General features: G+C 38.9%; 1 protein-coding gene across 2 annotated transcripts in view; it reads right to left on the reverse strand.

Moving 5' to 3' along the window:
* Positions 1–20594, reverse strand: part of LOC108893559 (glucocorticoid receptor) — a 67164-nt gene that overhangs the window by 18333 nt on the left and 28237 nt on the right. Inside the window, exons 3-4 of one of the 2 annotated variants that reach the window (XM_018691679.2) lie at positions 8269–8438; positions 6768–6794 (exon numbers count right to left, since the gene is read on the reverse strand). In XM_018691679.2, coding sequence (XP_018547195.1) covers positions 6768–6794; positions 8269–8438 — 197 coding nt within the window. The remainder of the gene's footprint in view (positions 1–6767; positions 6795–8268; positions 8439–20594) is intronic. The other variant, XM_018691680.2, reaches the window with a different exon arrangement.

The following is a 20594-nucleotide window of genomic DNA, read 5'->3' on the forward strand; positions in this document are numbered from 1 at the left end:
ACCTCCCTGATATGCAAGCAAAAACCAAATCTGATGAAAAGACCAAGACTAACAATCCATTAGTAAATTCCTCAATGCTTTCTGACTTCTCTACCCAAGCTCATTAATTCCTGCTGAAGACATAAATCTTTCAAACAGGCAACAAATAAATTATTTCTTTAAAAAAAAGCTAAGTTATTTCTTAAAACAACAGAGAATTCTAGGTTTTAGCAAATTTCACTCAAAAACCAGGGAACCTTTTTAGGCCACAGAATTGGTGCTCTGGTGAATATATACTGCAGCTCGACAATCTATGTGTGCCACTAAAAATAAACTACAATGGCTGTGTTCATAGTAATGAAGGAACATGTTGGTCAGTGAGTGGCTCCAACATGTGTTTTTAATATATTTTGGACAACAATGGAGCACTATGGCACAGATGAATAATCTATATCAGGATTTGGCTACAGAGGAAAAACTTGTTAGTGGGAGCAATTCTTTTGTGTGTGTGTGTTTTTTTCTTTTTCATGTGGTTTGGTGACAATAACGAAAAAACAGAACAGAAAAACAGAAGCTTTCACACCACCAATTATAATTTCTACTACACAGTTATGGAAAATGATGAATGTACGAGGCAACTTATCATGTAACACTGTGATCACTTCATCTCACTGCACTGTACTCCAGGATATGCCAGTACAATGTGATATCACTGTTGGATGTGGCTGCAGGTGCAACAGAGCACACCTCTGACCATATTCTTAAACATGACATAGACACAGTTTTTCCCTTGTGAATGTATTTACCACCAGAGGCAGGAACAGAGGCTCAGGTTAATGTGATGTTCGCTGTCTAGATGATCACATTTAAGATACAGAAAACAAAACAAAACAAAAAAAATCATCCATCCAAAATAATGTGCAGCTGTGATAAAGGTTTAACTACAAGTAGATCAGCCTTCTGCTCTCCTGTACAGCTTGGATGGATCACTTATTACATTCTGTGGTGCAAACCCGGATAGGATGCGATCTTTGCGGCTGACAGGATTTGCAGTTCAAGCCACTGATGTTATTTTAGGAAGCACAAAAGTGAATTCTGCTGTTATTTGTTTATTGTAGCATTTTAGGGGAACGATCACATGCTTTCTTTTCATCCTTGTCATCTCAATATTGATAACAGTGCTGTCAGCATCTTATGCAGATTTAAATTTGCCTCCTGATGAGTCAGCTGGACCAAAAAACACTTATAGCATTTGTTATAAAGGGGAACATGCCTGGGGAGGGATTTTACTGATATTCTCACATGAATGCACACAATAGAGTGGCTCCCCTGTACATACATTATGAGCACTGCAGCTGAAATTTCACATGGTTCATTAATATTCACAATGAAACCACCTTAGGTTGTACTTTCTACACTGTACACAGCTGACTGGGGCCAGTATGACACAACAAGGACTCTTGCCACATACCCACAAACAAATGTGCGCGCACACACACACACACACACACACACATATACAGTATTGTCACCATTTAGCAAGATCCAACATGTTTGTGCAAGTTTATGCAGAATAAAATAAATATTTGTGCTCAAACCAATTTTGAGAAATTAAATATTAGAATGTCAAGCATTAACACCCAAATGACTCCAAAGTGGTCTCATTTGTTTGTACATCACTTGTGCACATTTCTGCAAACAAAACAAACATCTGTGCTTCATTATTTTTCAAGTTACCACAATTTAATGTAATGCACATGAGATTAAATGAGGCAAAAATGTTTGTTTTGCTTGCTCAAACATGCACAAATGATGTGTGAATGACTGAGTCACCACTTTGGAGACACTGGGATGTTAATGGGGTGCCGAGGCCTACGTTTAAAAGTGTAATGTTTGATTTCTCAAAAAATTTTGCGAAACATTTTATTTTGCTCTCACAAATGAGTCACAACGGTTTTATTAATATCCTGGTCATATGCGGTGCAAACGATACTAGTTTAGTTAGAGTGAACTGGTACAACTTTGTCCTGTACGCTTATCTTGTTAGTCAAATTATATTTGAATTTTCAGAAGTTTAGTAAGGTATTTTTACACCAACACACACATGAATGCACACACAACAACACCACTGCTGAGAAAAACCTAAGGGGGAAAAGACTGCAATATCATACTGTGCTGTGCAAGGCACCCTTACCTCACATTGGGGCTGCAGAGGTATAATGTATGGTCCAGCTTGGAATCTATTTTACATCATGTTAGAATGTCAGTTCAGTAGCAGTAGCCTGGGCCACAGTGCAACAGTGACTTTCCTTAAGTACATACTGTACTGTGTGTGGCAGAGCCTGAGGGGTGTCACATGAATTTTATCTCTCTAGCATCAACACAGTCTTTTCAGCTCAGACTGAGACATAATCAATCTAATGGACAAAATTAACAAGGGGCTGTCCCGTAACATCATGCCAAGCATACCATGGTCATTTTCTACGTTTCACAATGACAGAAGTTCTATGAAATCCAACTGTCACAATTAACTAGAATCACAACTAATGTGCCAGATGAGTCACTAACCAAGCAGAGAACTCCACATCTGCTGCAGAGATCATGTAACACTGTGGAAAACACACCGTAGGCAGTGATTTAGAAAGACTTGCCACTAGATGTTATCTGCAAGTTAAAAGGACACACAACTTTTCACAACCTTCAGTTACAGGTCACTGTTAACAGGAAGTCAGCAAAATTTGTGGGTGGGTGTATGTGGGGGGCAGTAATGGAAGATATTACATTCTGATAGATTTCCATGCAATTAAAAAATAATTTTACATAGACAGCAATCAAAGCAACCTCTCACATAATACTATTCACAGGTCTAACAGCTTTATACTGTTGTTAACACAGTATTTTCAGATATTGGATTCCTAAAAGGCTTCCTTTGATCCCCGTCTAATAGAGAAATGTTGGCCAGACTAAAGCTGTTATACAATTCCCACAAGTGGAGAAAAAGATGAGATACAAAGACACAAACAAATAAAACAAAACATTAGCAGGGATGTAAACTGTTCTTTCGGATCTCCAGTCACTCATTGGTTACTCAACTAGCAGGCGATCTACACTGCGTCTCACCTAAGGCTGGACCATTTTTAAGTTTTTAGCTCAAGCTCTGCAATAGAGGACCACAACCATATCGCTGCAGTCCCCTGGGACAAATGTTAAGTTCAAAAGCACGTCTTATTAAAGAGCATATGCCCCTTCTGGATCATTGGATGACTAAATTATAATATACTCCCCCATCACCAATTACTGTAGATATAGGGAGGTAAGGTGGAGGGCCCGCTCATTAGTCACTCCTGGTATAATAGTGTTACTCATTATAGAGCACATCTACACAGCTATTACTCTGTGAGGAATGGCAAAAGCAGAGGATAAAATAAATAACTACACAGAAACCTTGTAATGTGTCTTTTCATGTTCTTGAGACTTGGCACTACAGTCTAAATTGACACAGAGATCATCACACCGGATGATACCATAATTACATAAATAAATACATACATGCTTGTTCTGCTGCTACCAACCCTTAATTTATTGTTCACACACACACTGAGAAGTTTCTGCATGACTACAGGAAACATGATGGGCTGAAACAAGACCTTATACAAAGTTCAACACTGCCATGACAAAATGCCCTTTGGGGCCACAAACATTGTGACTGATCTCAGAAATACCATGTGTTTAATGCAGCTTTTAGAACTAAAGAGCATTCATTCACATTGATGCCATATAACAGAATGTGGAAATAATACTGTATGGTGAGTATTTTTTGTTTCTGTATCACTACATTCTGAAGGAGCATGGATATTATAGCATATTCTGCTAGATATATACATATGCTACATATATAACATACAATAATCAAGGGCTGTGGATATGGCTGTAACGTTACTTTTAGTTGGCTATCTTCTGTGTTTGCTATAGGTGGGAATGACAGGAGGATTTATGTAGGCCATTAAAAAACAAACCTCTTTCATCAGTTTCACACATTTGCTATCTAACATTTAAGATGCTCATCTAAAGCTCAACTTAGACAGCAAATATTATTTTAGTAAACAAGAGAGTCAATCACTGCAGTGTAGAGCATAGGTAGTAACAAACAATGCCAAGTCAAGAAGAATTTTGGCAGCTACAACACAATCTGTATCATCACAATGTGATATAAAGAGGCAAACAGTGCCTAAAAATAATATACATTTTTTAATCTAAGACTAATATTGAACTAATATCATTATTAACACTGGCGAGCATGCTGAAGACATTGTTTCAGAATGAAAGACTTTCCGTAAACCACTGTTCATAGCTGACAAGCTCTCCATACATTGCATAATATTGGCTTTCAGACCTCTGTGACACTGGTCTGTGTAGTTACCTCAGTAACAGTGAGTTGGCTCATATTTAATTTCCTCTATCACGCAGTGCTTTACATGCGAGTGACTACTCTACCCTAATACAGCAGTCTAAATACGTGTGCTATGAGTACCTGCAAACAATGAATCTGGGCCATCAAGCAAATGATTAGTTCAGCTTAATGATGCTTCAGAACAGCAGTGTCCTATGTTGATAGCAGCTGAAGCTAAATAAATTCTGTATTCAAAGTGGAGCAAACAGGTGGCTGTATATGTACTGTACTTCAACATAGTAGTGTGAAAGTAAAGCCAACACTGAGAATCATAGTATGCACTAATATATCAAAGCAATGTTGTTAGTTACTTGACTGATTGATTCAGTTATTGACTTTATTCTATATATTTTAATACAGTACACAAATTCATCAGGTTATCACAAAAAGTCACATGACTTATTTATATTGTGGTCCCTATTTAAGGTCCAAATCAGATATGTAAAAATTTGTATTTATATTGGTAGTAAAGGCAGTGCCTCTCTGGACATGTCAAAATCACAGAGAGGATCACCTTTGCAGCTCACCAGTAATCATTTTCCACATAGACTGGAAATGAATCTGCAGGGTTGGCGGTGTGACGACAAGATAGCAGCCTCAGGGCTGCCAGTTGCAGCCATCACTGATATCACAGGAAGTCATTGCAAACAACGGCGTAAACAGCCATCTGTGGTGTCAAAAGTGCCAGCTGAATTCCCACTGATATCCTCTCTCCCTTATCCTGCCTTGATCTGTTAACAAGGGCCTGGCACCATCCAGCAGCACTGGTTGGTGAAGCCTTTGGCTGAGTTCGTACCTAACATGAGCATGTTGGGCTACAACATAAATATTAGTTACTTAATCTGGCTGACTGCTAATTAAAAAGCAAGCAACTACTTGTATGTGTGAAGCTACGACCAGCAAACAATTAAACAAAACAACTAAATTACAACCTGATGACATAAATTAAAATATTAATTGTCATAAATATGCAGGTAAAATTATAAGCTAAAGCAAACATTTATAAATAAATATATAAAATATAATATACTATAAAAACTTGCAGGGAATACAAGGACCTACAACCCAATTAAATCCTTTCAAAAATGTTTCAACACCTTACTAACATCCTCTAGGAACTAATTTGTGCCACTGTCTGTATATCAATATATATCAATATATAATATATATTAATTCAAGTGTGCTCACTTATCTACTTAAGATAGCTTTGTTATCTAAGGCTGTTTAAGGCTTAGCTGTTTTTTTATTGAGAAATGAAAGGTGATGCTCTACACATTATGCCTTTGACATATAACCTGGCTCTCACTCACTGGGTAAATTAATTCTAAACTTGCAAATTGTCACTGTCCAATAAGAACCATGTGTCTCCAAATCTGGTGAATTTGAGTTTCTCAGATAAAATGAAGGATTAAAGCTACAATATGCACATTCTGGAAATCTATCTAGCACTCGCATGAGACTATGAAAGCAAACCTCTCCACTCTTCCCTCTCCCACCCTCCCCTCCCTCTCCTTGCTCTGTAGCACTTCACCTACATCTTTGTTGCATTCACTGTCTCAGCTAATGCAGGAATCGCAAACACACTTGAGTCTGGGTCACAGAAGCCTTCAGTGGCACCTTTTAGCCTATAAAAAGTTGACAATTGGGAGATACATGATTTCCACAGGACGTGACGTTGTTACTGTAGACTACAACCAGTATTTGAAATAAAAGCTGCACTGATATCAGCTGATCAGTCCAGCAGGATGAATTTAAAGGCATTGCTAATAACCATAATATTAGGAAACCATAGTGCCTTTGAATGCTTGATATGGTGGATTTACACAGACACCAGAACAAGGCCTTAATATAGTTATCAACAGAAACAGTGAAACACACTAAAGCACATGAACAACACAAGAGAAAAAATAACTAGAGGGGTGATTTCTGACATCAGATCTCAAGAGGTTAATGTGGGTCAAGTGCAAAAGAATAGGCCTAATTAAGTGATAGGGCGTGATTGCAATTATTGGTTCTGCCACCTGCGAGCGTGATGAGGTGGAGCATTCCAAGCAGAAATTGAAGGGGAAAAAAAAAACACAGGAAATTTACACTGATTTGAATTACCAAATCTGAACATTTGCATGCATTAACAGATAGCTGGCAGAAGAGGTTATACATGTGTCTAAGCAGTATGGTCATATTTTTGTGCTGAAGGAATAGAATATAGGGAAACGGGCAAATCAGAGGTGATAGTTTTACCATCATCATCATCACCATCATCATCATCATCATTATCATCATCATCATCATCATAATTACAATTATTATTATTATTATTAAAAGTGCATTTATTTACCATCTGTGTTTTGTCGTGCTCTCCATCCTTCACCATAGAGACAACAACCGGAGAATGGAGAGGGGGGGGAGGAGAAAAACAAAAATAACAGATCTCAGTGCTACTGTAGGCAGCTCTTTTCAAAATAAAACTTACACTTCGGCTTGAATGCTTGGCATTTACGCCAGCACAGCAGAATAAAAAGCTGATATGCTGGATAACAGTTAGCAATCATACAACTCTCATTTCGTTTGTAATTATACAGCTTCTATATCATTATTTTTGCATATGTTTTTAAAGGAAAAGTAGCCCCAAATACATGTTTTATTGTATGCACTTATTAACAACCAGCCATGTTTTAGTCCTGAACTGTTGCAGAAGTAAAACAATCCATGTTCACACCATCACCTTACATTCAGAGTAATGATTTCCCTACAGTAGGTTTGGTCACTTGGTCAATTTCAATAATGTGTTAGTTACAGATATAGCGCAAACAGACAGGTAGAGATAGTGAATGTAGGAACTAAATGAAAGAAAAAGGACAACTGGGACATAAAAAAGGGTTAGCATGGGTCATTCCTTTGCATTTAGCATGATTGCTGGGCTGATAATAAATAGAGTGGTTTAGTTAGTGTTTACCTATGTATGCATTGTTGATGAATGTATATGCAATAATTCATAACAGAGAGAAGCAGTGGGCGATGGAATGCATGGAGGAAAGCCTTTAACACTAATTACTTTCTGTCTGTCCAATGCATTCCCACCTTTCCCATCACAACATTTTGTCAAGGCACCAACGTCTTGGCACACAAACTTACTGGAAACTTACTGTGAATACTGTATTATAAGGCATATGCTCTTTATATAAGGTATTATAAGGTTATAAGTGTTTTTGAAGCAAGGCAGAAGAATGGCTATGTTACAAGCTTAAGCTTAGAACTCTATAAAATGGAAGGCTATCATAGAGGTAACATTTTTGGAGTACCTCTGAATTTTTTTTATCAGACGAAATTGTGTGCAAGTCCTCTCTTCTTTGACACAGGACAAACAGGAAAGTCAAGAGAGAAGGTGGTGGCATGCAAGGTCAGGACTAAGATTCAAATCCATGAAAATACAAAAACCTACAATTCCACTCTGACCTTGGATTATGAGACATTATTTAATTTTCTGCTGCCTAAGAGAAAAAGGGCAGAAAGGGCAGAGATGTTTCACTCTTGTGCAACAGCTTCAATAGCTGACTTTCTGTGATTCACATGAATAAGAATCTTTGCGACAAAATGTACAAAATTAATGAATGTTAAACATTGCTATGTGGGTGCACTTATAAGAGGTGGAATATATGGACATGAATATGCAAATCTGATCATAACCTGGTGTTAATGTGGCCATATTTATAAAAGATTTAAATGAAAACACATTGTTACTTTGTCCTCACACAGACTTGTGTAAATAATATCACCTGTCATCAAGGTGTGTCATGTCTGAGTGAATGAAGGATTGGATGAAAATAAGTGAAACCAACCTTCGACAGCCCTCTTGAAGAACACCTTGCAACTGCCGCAGGTTACAACCCCGTAGTGGCATCCCGAGGCCTCATCTGAACACACCAAACAGATCTTATGGGTCTGCCCACTTGGCTTGGATTGGCCTGGCACTGCAGAACTGCTGTTCTCTCCTGTTCTGGGAGATGAGCTGGAATGCACAGAGAGAGAGAGAGAGAAGAGAAGAGGGGGAGGATATGTGAAGATCTGCATGTAAATATGAAGACGTCTGTGAAAATTCAAGGCAGTGTGCTTACAGACAGACCCAGTGGAATGTTGTAATGATGTTAGGAGACATGAAAACCATTTAGACATATGAGGTCACATAAGGAAAATATCTAAACTGAAAACTGATAAACAAACTGCTGCTTCTCTTATCAGTGATTCTATTGTCCAAAAAGAATATTGTCCAAAAATTAAATGTGAAGATGGGCTTGAACAATGGTGATATTACAGTGGGGATGTTACTTACAGAATGAAACTATATAACTCTATTATATTATATAATATGTTCTCATTGGAAAGAAAGCATAGATTCCAAAAAACTGCAAACAAAAAAAGCTAATCTGTAAATTTCTAAATATCCTTTCCAGTGGGAGAAGGAGATAAATAAGTGGCGCAACAAAAATACATTTGCAAAATAGTCTTTTCAGTAATATAGCACAAGGTTGCAAACAGTTTCAGTCTGACTTCAAGAAGTACTGATTTCAGTATGACTAACTGGGAGATTAAGGTAAAACTGGAACTTCCAGGTTCTGTCCCAGAGGTAAGAAAACATTAAAAACTTTCAAGATCCCACTGACATTTGTAAATATGATGATAAGTTACAGTGATGCAAGTACCCGCGTTGCCTCGCTTGTGGTTTTTTTCACAGGAGCTGTAGTTTTGTCAGTGATCACAAGGTAATTGTTAAAATTATGAAGGTTTCACTTTCTTATAGCAACTGCTGTAATGGATGCCAATTTGACATGGAATATGGAAACCAACCACCAGGAAAGCGTTTCATTTTTTCAGTCCTATGAAGGAAATGCAGAGAGAAAGATTACTGAAGCTGCTGGAGCAGAGGCTAGCCCGGATGTGATGTCATGACCTCAGCTGTCTATAAGATAAACCCAGTGAATCACTATCACTGCTGACAGCTCCTCTGTGCAGTAGCTAAGCTCTAAATCTCACTCCAAGCCTCCAATTGTGTTACAATGCAAATGAAAGCCTTGTTTAAACCTCTTGAGAAACTTGCGTGCACACACAGAGCTGTTATTATCCCCGACTGTCTATAATTAGACTTAAAGTAACTGAGACACCTGAACTGCAGTGCGAAGCTCAACTAGACACCAACACCAATTTGTCATTTGTATCGCAGGCAAAGTGCCAATATGTCCACTGAGAGTAGGTTAAGTTATAGGGGTATGTTGCAACCAAACAGACTCCAGACTACTGTTAGACTGATACTGCTATGTAATCCATGACAAGAATTTGACAGCATTATAAGGGCTTACATTTTTTCTCCCTTGTTTGTTTTAGCAGCACACTAGTTGGAATGTATATGGGTATTATGTAACAGAGTTGGCTTGCTAAGCTTGATAATGACTTCACATTCAGGCCTTTGGATATCTTAGCACTGGTGTTGATGCAGTATTCAAGTAATGCCCCAAGGGTTGTTCCTACCTATTTTCCTTCCAATGGCTTCCAAGATACAGAGCCATATTTGCAAGACAGGAGCAGAGTGTGAAGAGAGTACATAAATGAAACTTGTTAGTGTCCGTCACACAGACCAGAGACCATCCCCCACCCACCTCCTCAAACAACCACGATCCAACTTCACAGTGGCTGCTGCCTCATGGTCATTGGAAAGACAACACTTGCTTATGTAAACTGGACCGCAACCAAGGGGAGTAGAGGAGGTGGATCTTGGAAGACATCCAGCTAAGAAGTTTAGCTGTAGCTTCACAGTGAACTAGCCAAGATCATTCCCAACACATGCAGACAAGTTTGGCAGACATCTGAAAAAATATATACAATCACACTGTTTTGCAGATGGCATAAACACAGGGGGAAGTAAGAGCAGGGAGCTTGTTCCCAGAGTCTGGAAGCGAGTGTGACCCTCGCAGTGATGACATTATCTGTAAAAATGTGCATCTTTGGAGATGCTAAAACACATTAATTCCAAAAGTTATAAAAAAAATATCAAATCATGTTTGTTTTTTTTAGGTACTGCAAGGCACTGCAATGACTATTAAAAACAAAACTATCTTTGTGACTCCAAATATATATGTGGTCAAAAACACACTAAAAAAAACAAAACGTTTATTCAAACATAAAATACATAACTCAACCTCAGACCTAGAAGGTTGTATGAGTAACACCTAAATGACTATACATGTCTCGTTCTGAAACTTATCCGACCCGCAACCTGTGACCTGTTTTTAACTCTCTACAAGAGCTACAGTAATCAACGTCAACAAAACTGTGACTTCAATATAAGACCAAAATCCCACATACAAACCACAATATGTACTGTAATAGTCATTTTAACCTTGTTTCACCATGTAAATAATCCTATACATACTGCAATGTAAACTGTATATGATGCAAAACTATACAATGCAAGATGCTGTTATTTATTTAGGTTTCCAATAATAATTTAGGGATTTCCCCCATTTCAACACACACTGGCTCCCTGCATATTTTGGCAGAGGCTTTCTAATATGTACCGGTCTTCACTTTGGATCATCAGCCTGGTAGTAGTAGGGTATTTATAGAGACTGTCCTCTTTTAACCTCCGTTATGAGGAGTATGGTGTCCAATGATGCGCTCATCTTTCTGGCTCTCTCATTACTTGTCAACTTAAGGCAGCTATGGCTGGATTTGGGTGAAGATGCTGTGAACACTAATTATCTGGCAGCCCTTGACCTGTAATAGCTCTCTCAGGAGTCCTCAGACATCGGGAAAGAGACAGTGAAGAGGGATATCACGTGACACAACCAAGAGCCAACCAAATGTAGGCATTTAACACAGAGTTGGCTTTTTAAAATTCAAGATTTTTCATTTTTTATTGGTAAGAACTGTGCTGTAAGACTTGAATTAAAATATTTTACATTTAGTGCTTGCTCTCATTTATCTTTTCTATTTTTTTGCATTTTAATGTGCAGTAGAGAGCTAAAAAAATATTACAGGTTACACAGTTCAATTCTATTATGACTTAGAGTGCTGGTAATGTAAAATGACCACAGGGTGGTGTTTGAATTAAAGATTTATAAACCCCCCCCCCCACTCCTCCACCCCAGCCCCCCCCCAACCCCTCCCCACCCCCCACCCACACCCACCTCCCAACTCCCGCTCTAACTCACATGCTCTCAGCCAACAAGCGTGGCTCTGAGCCATGCATCGCCGATTCAAGCCTCATTAGGAACGCCTCCATACTGGACCAGAGCGCAATAAACATGTGCACTCACTCAGTAAGTCACACACATACACTTGTGTGTACTGATGAACAAGAGCACATCTGAAACTAATGCAAGCTGCAGACAGTGATTAACACACAAACAGAGAAAGTCTGGTACACATATGCAGAAAGCAGTGACCTAACACTCCAGCAAACATACCCCCACACACACACACTCACCGATACTTTCAGGAGGAACTAAATAGCAAAAATAAATCAATGAATTAATTAAATTCAATTTTAAAAAAATAAACACAAAAAAGTAGGTTGCAGTTCACTCCCCTCTGCTGCTTTATCTCCGCCCACACTGCCCTGAGCGTGCGCAAACACATTAACACTCCATGTCTGTGTGTACTTCTGCACAGAATTTGTTGCAGCACTCGAGCACCTGGTCTTAAAAAGACAAATGTAACAGAAATTTGAGCAGGCTAGACAGTGTTAATGCTCTGGGGCATGCTGCCACTCACTTCTCTCACGAATATACTTCTACCTACAAATATGTTTTTGCACTGTGAACACGTGCTGAAGATGTGTGTCAACACTACAAGGCTGTGCAGAAATACTGAAGGGCCTTAGTAACAAGACTCGAAAGTAATAACTATAAATAAAACTAAATCCTGCAGCAACACACTGTATGTGTCTGCAGGTTGTTGTTAAGAATGCACAATCATCTCTATCTCCACACAAACAGTATATTTCTGTGTAAAATGTCCAACAGAAAATCAATTTTGACTTCTTTCTCAAGTCACTCAGTTTTGAATTAAACAAAGAACATATAAATGACTTAAAAATAAATAAATATTATACATTTTTTCATAAATTTCCATGAGAAGGCATTGGCAACGACAGATCAGGGCTAATGTCACTCCAGAAAAAAAGTCTCCAAAGGATGAGGACCGTCTGAACTGGGCTGACCTGCTATGTCACTGGGGAGCTGTATACCAATGACTACAGTGGGAACTGATATAAGCATGATTTTTCCATTAAGATCAAAGCTTTTTTAGGCTAATGTGTGGGAGCATAAAGTATGAGCTGGGCACTGGGAGAGAGAAGTGGTTTCTTTCAGCAAAGAAATGCAGACTATGAGAACAGTCACTGTGCTGTTGTACACACATATAGGAACTGAATGACTTGGCCAACACATTATAGTAAACATTTGAGAAAACTAAAGTAATGTAAGCATATATTTTGTTTCAGAATTGCTTTTAATAATAAATTACATACCACTACTGAGTACAAGGTCTTATAGCTGTTCCCTTTGATACTTCCAAATTTCTCTGGGAATGTTTAACACAGTTGGACAATCTTAAAAATACTTTGCTTTCCTTAATTAATTGTTTCTGCTATAATTTTCATTTCCTTTTTAATTATAGAAAGCACTGTGAAAGCCTGAGTGGGTAGAAATTAAAATTCAGATTGTGTTGTATATTCCAAGCATATACTTTAACCTTGGATACATATGTATGTTTCTGCAAAATACTTATTTCCATTTTGTTTCATTATCACAACTCTGATAGTGAGTGAGTTCTCTGAAAGGCTGTCCATTAGTGGACAGGGCTGGCTATTGGCACTGATCTACCAGTTCCATTTAATTCTGATTCACAAAGTCAAGCATTAATTCAGATAGATTCTTATTAATTCAGTTATGTCAGATAAATACCAGTGCCACATAAAGCACTAATCAGAATTTATCCTGAGAACCTAAGTATCTTCTAAATTTGACAAGTGAGCAACTGTTGTTTCTTTGAGTATGAAGCTGTGTTAAGTGCACATAATAGGCTAAATTGTAAACACATTTCCCAGTTATAAAACTGTGGAATGGAATGTGAAATGACTACAAAGTAGCACAGTTATGTTTTTTAAGCCCACATGTGCAACACAGCTGAGCCAGAATAACCAAAAAACAAAAAAAACAACAACAAAAAAACCCTGCACCCTTTACAAGAGTGTCATCATTATACATGTTTTAAAAATTAATGCTATTTCATACAGCAACACATGCACTGTCAGGAGCAGATGCTTCAACTAAGCACACCGCATCCCCTTTACTGATCGCTGTGAACAGAGACGGAGCAGAAACTGAAAGTCTGCTCACTAATTCATCGAAACTTTCTGTGTTGACAAGACCTCAGCCTGATATCTGCTGACAGCTTTTAGCTAGTGCTAGCTCAACAGCAGGGACAGACTCAATAAAGCAGAATCCATACACTGTTCAGTCAACTTCCACAGCTTCACATCTCGCAGCCAGAGATAATATCTCACCAGTAAACGCAAGCCGAGAAGCTCTCGTTTTTCAGTCTATCTCGGTGGCAGATGCAATCTCTCGATTTGTTACGTGATAGCCAGAGTCGGCTAACAATCCCAAGTTTAAGGTTTACAGAGCAGTCGTGAGTCAAGATGAATCATGTAGCAGTTGTCATCTATGTTACTTTTTAACTTAAAGCAACATTTTTGTGCACGCTGTAATAACAAATTGAACCACTTGAACTAAGTAATCACTGCCAACACATCGCATTTAATGCAGATACAGGTGGTTATGGAGAAAAGGAGCAAATGAAAAGATTGATCTTGGGATTTTAAGAATTGACATTGGATAATTTAAATAAAGACTGCAATGAATTGGAATATCAATGAGAATTTCATTATTATATACAATTTTTATTACTATTTTTAAAAGTGGAAAAGCAGAATTCAAACATCCAACAGGTTCCTGCTGCGACTGTAACCCAATAGACATGCAGATTATGAAAAAGAAAGCGCAGTTCTGTGATGTACTGATGTTTGTTTGATGTACTGAAGTGAAGTAAATCTGTACTAAAATGTGGCCTTTTTTTTTTTAGCATCAACTGCTTCTTTGTAAAGCATCACTTGGTAATACTATGCAGTCCTGAATGCATGCATCGTCATTCGGTTTAGAAAAAAAATCTGTTCTCTATCTGCCTTTCGAATCATTATTGTGCAATTTTACTGTTTTACTGTACTTTCCTCTTCCTGCCTTTCTCTAGTCTCACTTCCTCTTACCATCACATCTGCCTCTCTTGCTGACTCTCTCTCTCTCTTTGCTTATTCCCTCTCTTCCTCCTTCCTCTTCCCCCTCACCCTGCCTCATCTGCCAAGGTTATATAATATTCGTATTACTGCTGCTGGGGCAGACTACTCCCACCCCCACCCTCCGCCTTTTTCAGCCTCTCAGCCAATCGAGCGTCATTACTGGAATGGAGTATGGAGGAGGTCAGGCGAGTCATGGGATTATCCAACTCACCTACCCAGAGACAAGCGTGCACAGCGTTGTGTGTGTGTGTTATAGGACACACTTTCATGTGTGCATGTTTTTTGTTTTTTTCTTGGGTGGGTGGGTTGGGGGGGGGGGGGGGGGGGGGGGTGATTTGGTCTTTGAATTACTGAGTGGAGCTTTTGGTTGCTAGAGTGGAGCACAGTTATAAAGCTACCCTTGTTTCAGAAATCATCATGTGATTGTGTGATGGCTGCCTCTTTGCTTTTCTCTCTTTTTTCTCTTGTTAAACTCCACCCACCCACCCCTCCTCACATCTGAGTGTCCACATCACCTACACACTGCTGTCAGTTCAATCATCATTTCACAGCATCAGCCTATTCTTTCTTTTTGTTTTCCTCCAGCATGGCTTGAGCTGTTCCAATTGTTTTCTCTTGTGATGTGGACGCTGAGGCAAGACTCATTGGCTTCATGTTCAAATTCTGTTTACCTGAGTATGTCCTTGCAGCCATGTGATTTATGGCTATTGCACGTCAGAAGCAAAGGTGGAAGATGTGTTATTGCGCAGCTGGAAAACCTGTTAATGAGAAGGTCGGGGTGGATGGATGAGTCAACAAATTGTATGATTTGGGCAGTGGAGACCGTTGTTCACATCCATCCTGCACCATGAGTCATCACTGGTTTCTTTTCTTCTTTCTTTAATCTGAAGTTGGTTTTATGCTTAAACATATTCAAACTTTTAACCACAGCACAGGAGCACTAGATCAGAAACTACCTACTTTTACATTTAGTCTGGAGAACATGTTACTTGAGGCAGTAAAATTCCATCATTCAATTTCGTTTGGCTACATTCACTTCAATTACATCCCGGATGGCTCACAATCATTTAGAAAACAGATGTAAATTAAGTCTCATAATCCAAAACTGTTCTGACATGAAAGGGACCCTTTTCATGTCGAGCAGCGACTCGTCTGCAAGCCTCTGCGCGATAAGCCAAAAGGCCAAAGCGAATGAGGTGAGTCAGCACGCAGGAGAAGTGAAAGCTCAAATGGGGGAAAAAAACAACAAGTTTATAATTCATCCAGGCGCTTTGACTTCCTCTCATGCACAGACTGACAGTTGATGTATGTGTCATTCCATTTTTTTTTTCCCTCCCCACCTTTTCTAGTGTGTCTCTTTCTCTTTCTCTGTCTCTTTTGTGTGTGTGTGTGTGCCTCTGTGGTCTAAAATACACCAGCACAGATGCTCATAAAGAATCATTAGCAAAGCAGCCACGATGACATCTCATTAACAGTAATTTCCACTGTGACTGGCAGTGAACCAGGGGACTTTTAATTCAGATTCTGAAATAAATCAGTCACCACTGTCTCCTCTGCTGCCTCCTTTTATCAGGCCTGAATGTAGTTTTGCTTTCTTTTATACAACTAATGCGTTGATGCATCGCATGTTTACAGAGGAGTGCTCGCACAGTGTACTGCAACTACGCTGTAATAAACACAACGCAAGGCAGAGCACTGCACTTTCTTGACATAATGCAAATGTGAGAAATGCAGTTAAGTGTGTAGCTGAGAGGTGATGAAGGATCCGATATGTGCCTCATTCTAGAAGCAGACTAGACAAAGAGAAAATGAAGCATCAAAACTGCCTCAAGGCCACATAATGATTAAATATCACTGTTTTTCTGCTTTCAGTGGACTCATGTTGTGATGATCAGGGTATATTAAAAATACTGAGTCTATTGTGATAGATGACTGTGCTGTCAAAATGAGTGTACTGTGTTTAAGAACTGATAAAACATGATGGAATATCTGAGAATTATCTAATATCATGCCTAATGTTATCTTGTTATTTAATATGAACATCAAGGTGATTATTTGACAACTGAGTTTGCTCATGTTCATAAAATCAAAGTCATGGCTGTGGTATCGATTTCAAACATACAACATTCTCCAGCCTAGTCCAAACTCGGTTGCACAGAGGGTGCAAGAGAAGAGTGTGTGTGTAGACAGAGCAGCTCAGCCCAGAAAAGAACACACAACATTAAAGAGACAATCAGCTGTAAAGTGTGTCAACTGGACAGACAGGAAGGACCTTTTTCCTATATCTCTGATATTGAGGATAATGCGGAAAACAGTGGAGAGTAACTCAAAGCAGCGAAAAGTTAGACAAAACTTGCACTGTTTCCTCTCTGAGAAGGTTACGGTTCAGGCTAGATGAGGTCACATGTTAAATCCCTGGAGTGTAGCTATGCCGTTGGAATGTGGAGCTTCACAGGAAATTGGGCCACATGGTTTAGACCACAGGGAACAGAATGAAGGGCAATGGCACAATCTTTCAAGTTTATCCCTGTTTAACTGAATATGAGTTCTACAGCACCATTAGGAGGTTTAACAAACTGTCAAATTGAAAAACAGTGAGAGTTTCTGTGTTTTCTGAAGATGAAGTATAAACAGGCCCTGTGGCTATTTCAAGCTATTGTGTGTTGTATTTACATTTGTCCTGATTTAAATTCACCTCCTGATGCAATAACACCTACAATGAACAAGTAGATTTTCTGTGATTCGGGGTAACATTGGACAGAATTCAAAAAAAAAAAAAAAAAAAGACTGATTTGCTGCAAAACATACACAGCAAAATCAAAAGTGTTAGATTTTCAGTGTTAGAGTTGAAAGTAAAAATACAGAGTCATTTCAACTCTTGTTAAAGTCTAATTTGACTGCAAGATAGTTAATCCTCAGACAGCGTCAGTGTTCATACAGAGCTAAATGACGTACTCTGCTAACAACTCTACAGACTTGATTTCACTAGGTAGCCAGTGTTATTGCCAGAGGTCCAACGTGTTTTTCCAGCATCGAGGCAGGAGACCAGCCAGCTATTGTCTTTATTTTTGACTGGACATGACCAGACAACACTCCAATTGTGACCAGGGGCATTGATGTGTGTACATCTAATCTTAAATTACCTACCCAGTACAATTTATTTTAGCTGGTGGTTTATGCTAAATATCCCAGTTGCTTACATAGCGTTAGCTAATCAACTCGTCATGTACCGCCTAGTTAATTGAAAAGAATAAACCTCTATCACATGTGTTGCTAAGTGAATTAATGGATCTAGTAACATTTTGCTCATGGGGAAAATAGCAGTTAGCAGTCCACTGGTCCCTTACGGCAACGGAACTGTGAGGTAAGACTTTTATTTTGAAGGCGAGGACACACTAACAGCATGTTTTGAGATTATTCACAGAAGTTCCTCCCACAGTCCAAACACATGCAGGTTAACTGATGACTCTAAATTGCCCATAGGTGTGAATTAGAGTGTGAATGGTTGTTCGTCTCTATATGTTGGCCCTATGATGGACTGGCGATCTGCACAGGGTGTACCCTGCCTCTCGCCCAATGACAGCTGGGATAGCCTCAAGCCCCCCTGCAACCCTTAACAGTTAAGCTGTATAGATAATGAATGGATGGATGGATGGATGGGGTTTTTAAAATACAGATCAACTCTACAAAGAGTTAAATATTAATGTTAATATGGCAGTGACTAATAAAAAAAAGAATATATGGATAGTGTTAACTTTTGACACTACACAGTAGTGTTGTATAAATTCAACACTCACCTGTGTTGACCAGTGTTCAATTTTAACTATTGAGAGATTTGCTGCAACTCTGTCATAGTGTGAAGTATTTAACACTTTCAAAAGTGTAGTTTAACTCTATGTAGTGTGGTCCAATATAGACACTTTCAAAGTGTTTACTTTAACTCAAGACGTGTTGAATTAAAACTGCTGATTTTGCTGTGTAGACTGCAACTGGAGATGATGAGTCTTTTCTTCATAAACAGAAAATTTGCTGTCAACTATTTTGATAATAGATTAAACCTGGGGACCCTTATCCACAACCTAGGTGGATGATACACTGCTGTAAAAAAGACTACAAGTGAGTATTGTCCAGCCTAACCTTAGCACAAGGAAATGTGTGTGTGCGTGTATGTGTGTGTGTGTGTGTGTATGTGTGTGGTGCTGGGAACCTTCAATTGCTCCCTGCAGATTCGATTTGCTGCTGACACTTTGTGTGTCTTAAATCAGATAGATGGCCATGGCCTGAAGACACAGAGCACCCATTTCCCCTGGTGCCCTTATGTAATTAGCTTTCATTTAGCACCTTAATGCCTGCCCCCCACTCTTTCTCTGTCTCGTCTTCTCTCTCTCACTCACAGCAGCAGGTTGACAGAAAAAAAACTTCTCTCACCAGTTCATTATTCATTACCATAAATATCACTAATATCACTAATGCTCGCTATATAATAATGCTGTCATAATGGTATTCAAAAGGGCAACTGTGTCAATGTAACTGTCAGCTTGTATTGTCACTTTCCTTTTTGCTACTGTGAACAAGCTTCAGTGACATCCCGCATGTACTTGTGAGCCAAATCTGTTACATAACAGAAAGCTTACTACAGTGATATAAATATTTATCTAGACCATAAACATATAAATCATTAAAACATAAACATCCAATTTTTGGAGAGAATTTTTTCTACCTGTTAAAGTTAGTCTTCTTACAAAAATTTTGAAATGAAAAGCCCAAACACATTCTTTATTGGATTGTGTATTATGCTACAGTGCATTACTTAGTTATATAACAAAAAAAGTCATTGGACATTTCAAACACATTCCATCATGTGAAACAACCAAATATATGAGATGAAAAAGACAGCAATTTAAAAATACTTGTATATCTGCCATCTGGGTTAAATAAAGAAAAGGGCAGGAGACAGAAATGGTTTGGTGTGCTGTGCTGTGGTGAAGAAAGGGGGAAAAAAATCTACCATTCATTCCACTGTTTGGCCTGAATTTACTGGACATCAAAACACATGAAAGGCTTAAACACACAACACAGCAGAGCGTGAGTGCTGGGGTTAACCATGTGTTGAATGTCAGCCCACTATACACAAAATACAGTGGAAGCTGAAATTCAATATGTTCACCTACTATCACCTCGAGCCCTCGCCTGTCACAGCTTATGAAAATAAGTGTTTGTGAAAGAGATTACAACTTGCTAACATTACTGGCTGCTGCTATCCAGAGAGTGGATGCCAATGACTCCTATCATTGAATTGGCATTATATTACTGCCCGCTAGCAAGCAGTGAATAGAATTGGCTCTGACCTCAAGCAAAGCATGGCAGCTGTGAATTGATCTTTTTCTTCCCTGTACTGTACCTCAGCTAAGATTATGTATTTAAATGCTGTTACATCTCTGAGATTTCAGTGGGGGTCAGTGTGTGGGCAGGCCTATAGCCTACAGCCTCTTTTCATGATTATCCTTATTATCATTTTCATTAAAACACTGACTAAGCAACTTTACAGACAGGCGATGTGCAGATCTGAAAGCGTCCTGTTACAGATGGTAAGTCGACTAAGCCTAACCATACTGTCAGTACTGCGGTCTCTGCCTCGAAGAGGCTGAGTGATGGTGGAAAACAGGTCAAACATGCAGGCAGGCAACGCTAGCAGACAAGAAAGCAGAGAAAACATCCACAAGCAGCAGCAGCAGCAACAGTAGCAGAGGAGGGTGATGGCGGCTCAGGCTGACTAATGAAGGGTTAAATTTGCATACGCCCACCATCTCTGTC

This window comes from Lates calcarifer, linkage group LG20, assembly GCF_001640805.2.
Source record: "Lates calcarifer isolate ASB-BC8 linkage group LG20, TLL_Latcal_v3, whole genome shotgun sequence".
Lineage (NCBI taxonomy): Eukaryota > Metazoa > Chordata > Actinopteri > Centropomidae > Lates > Lates calcarifer.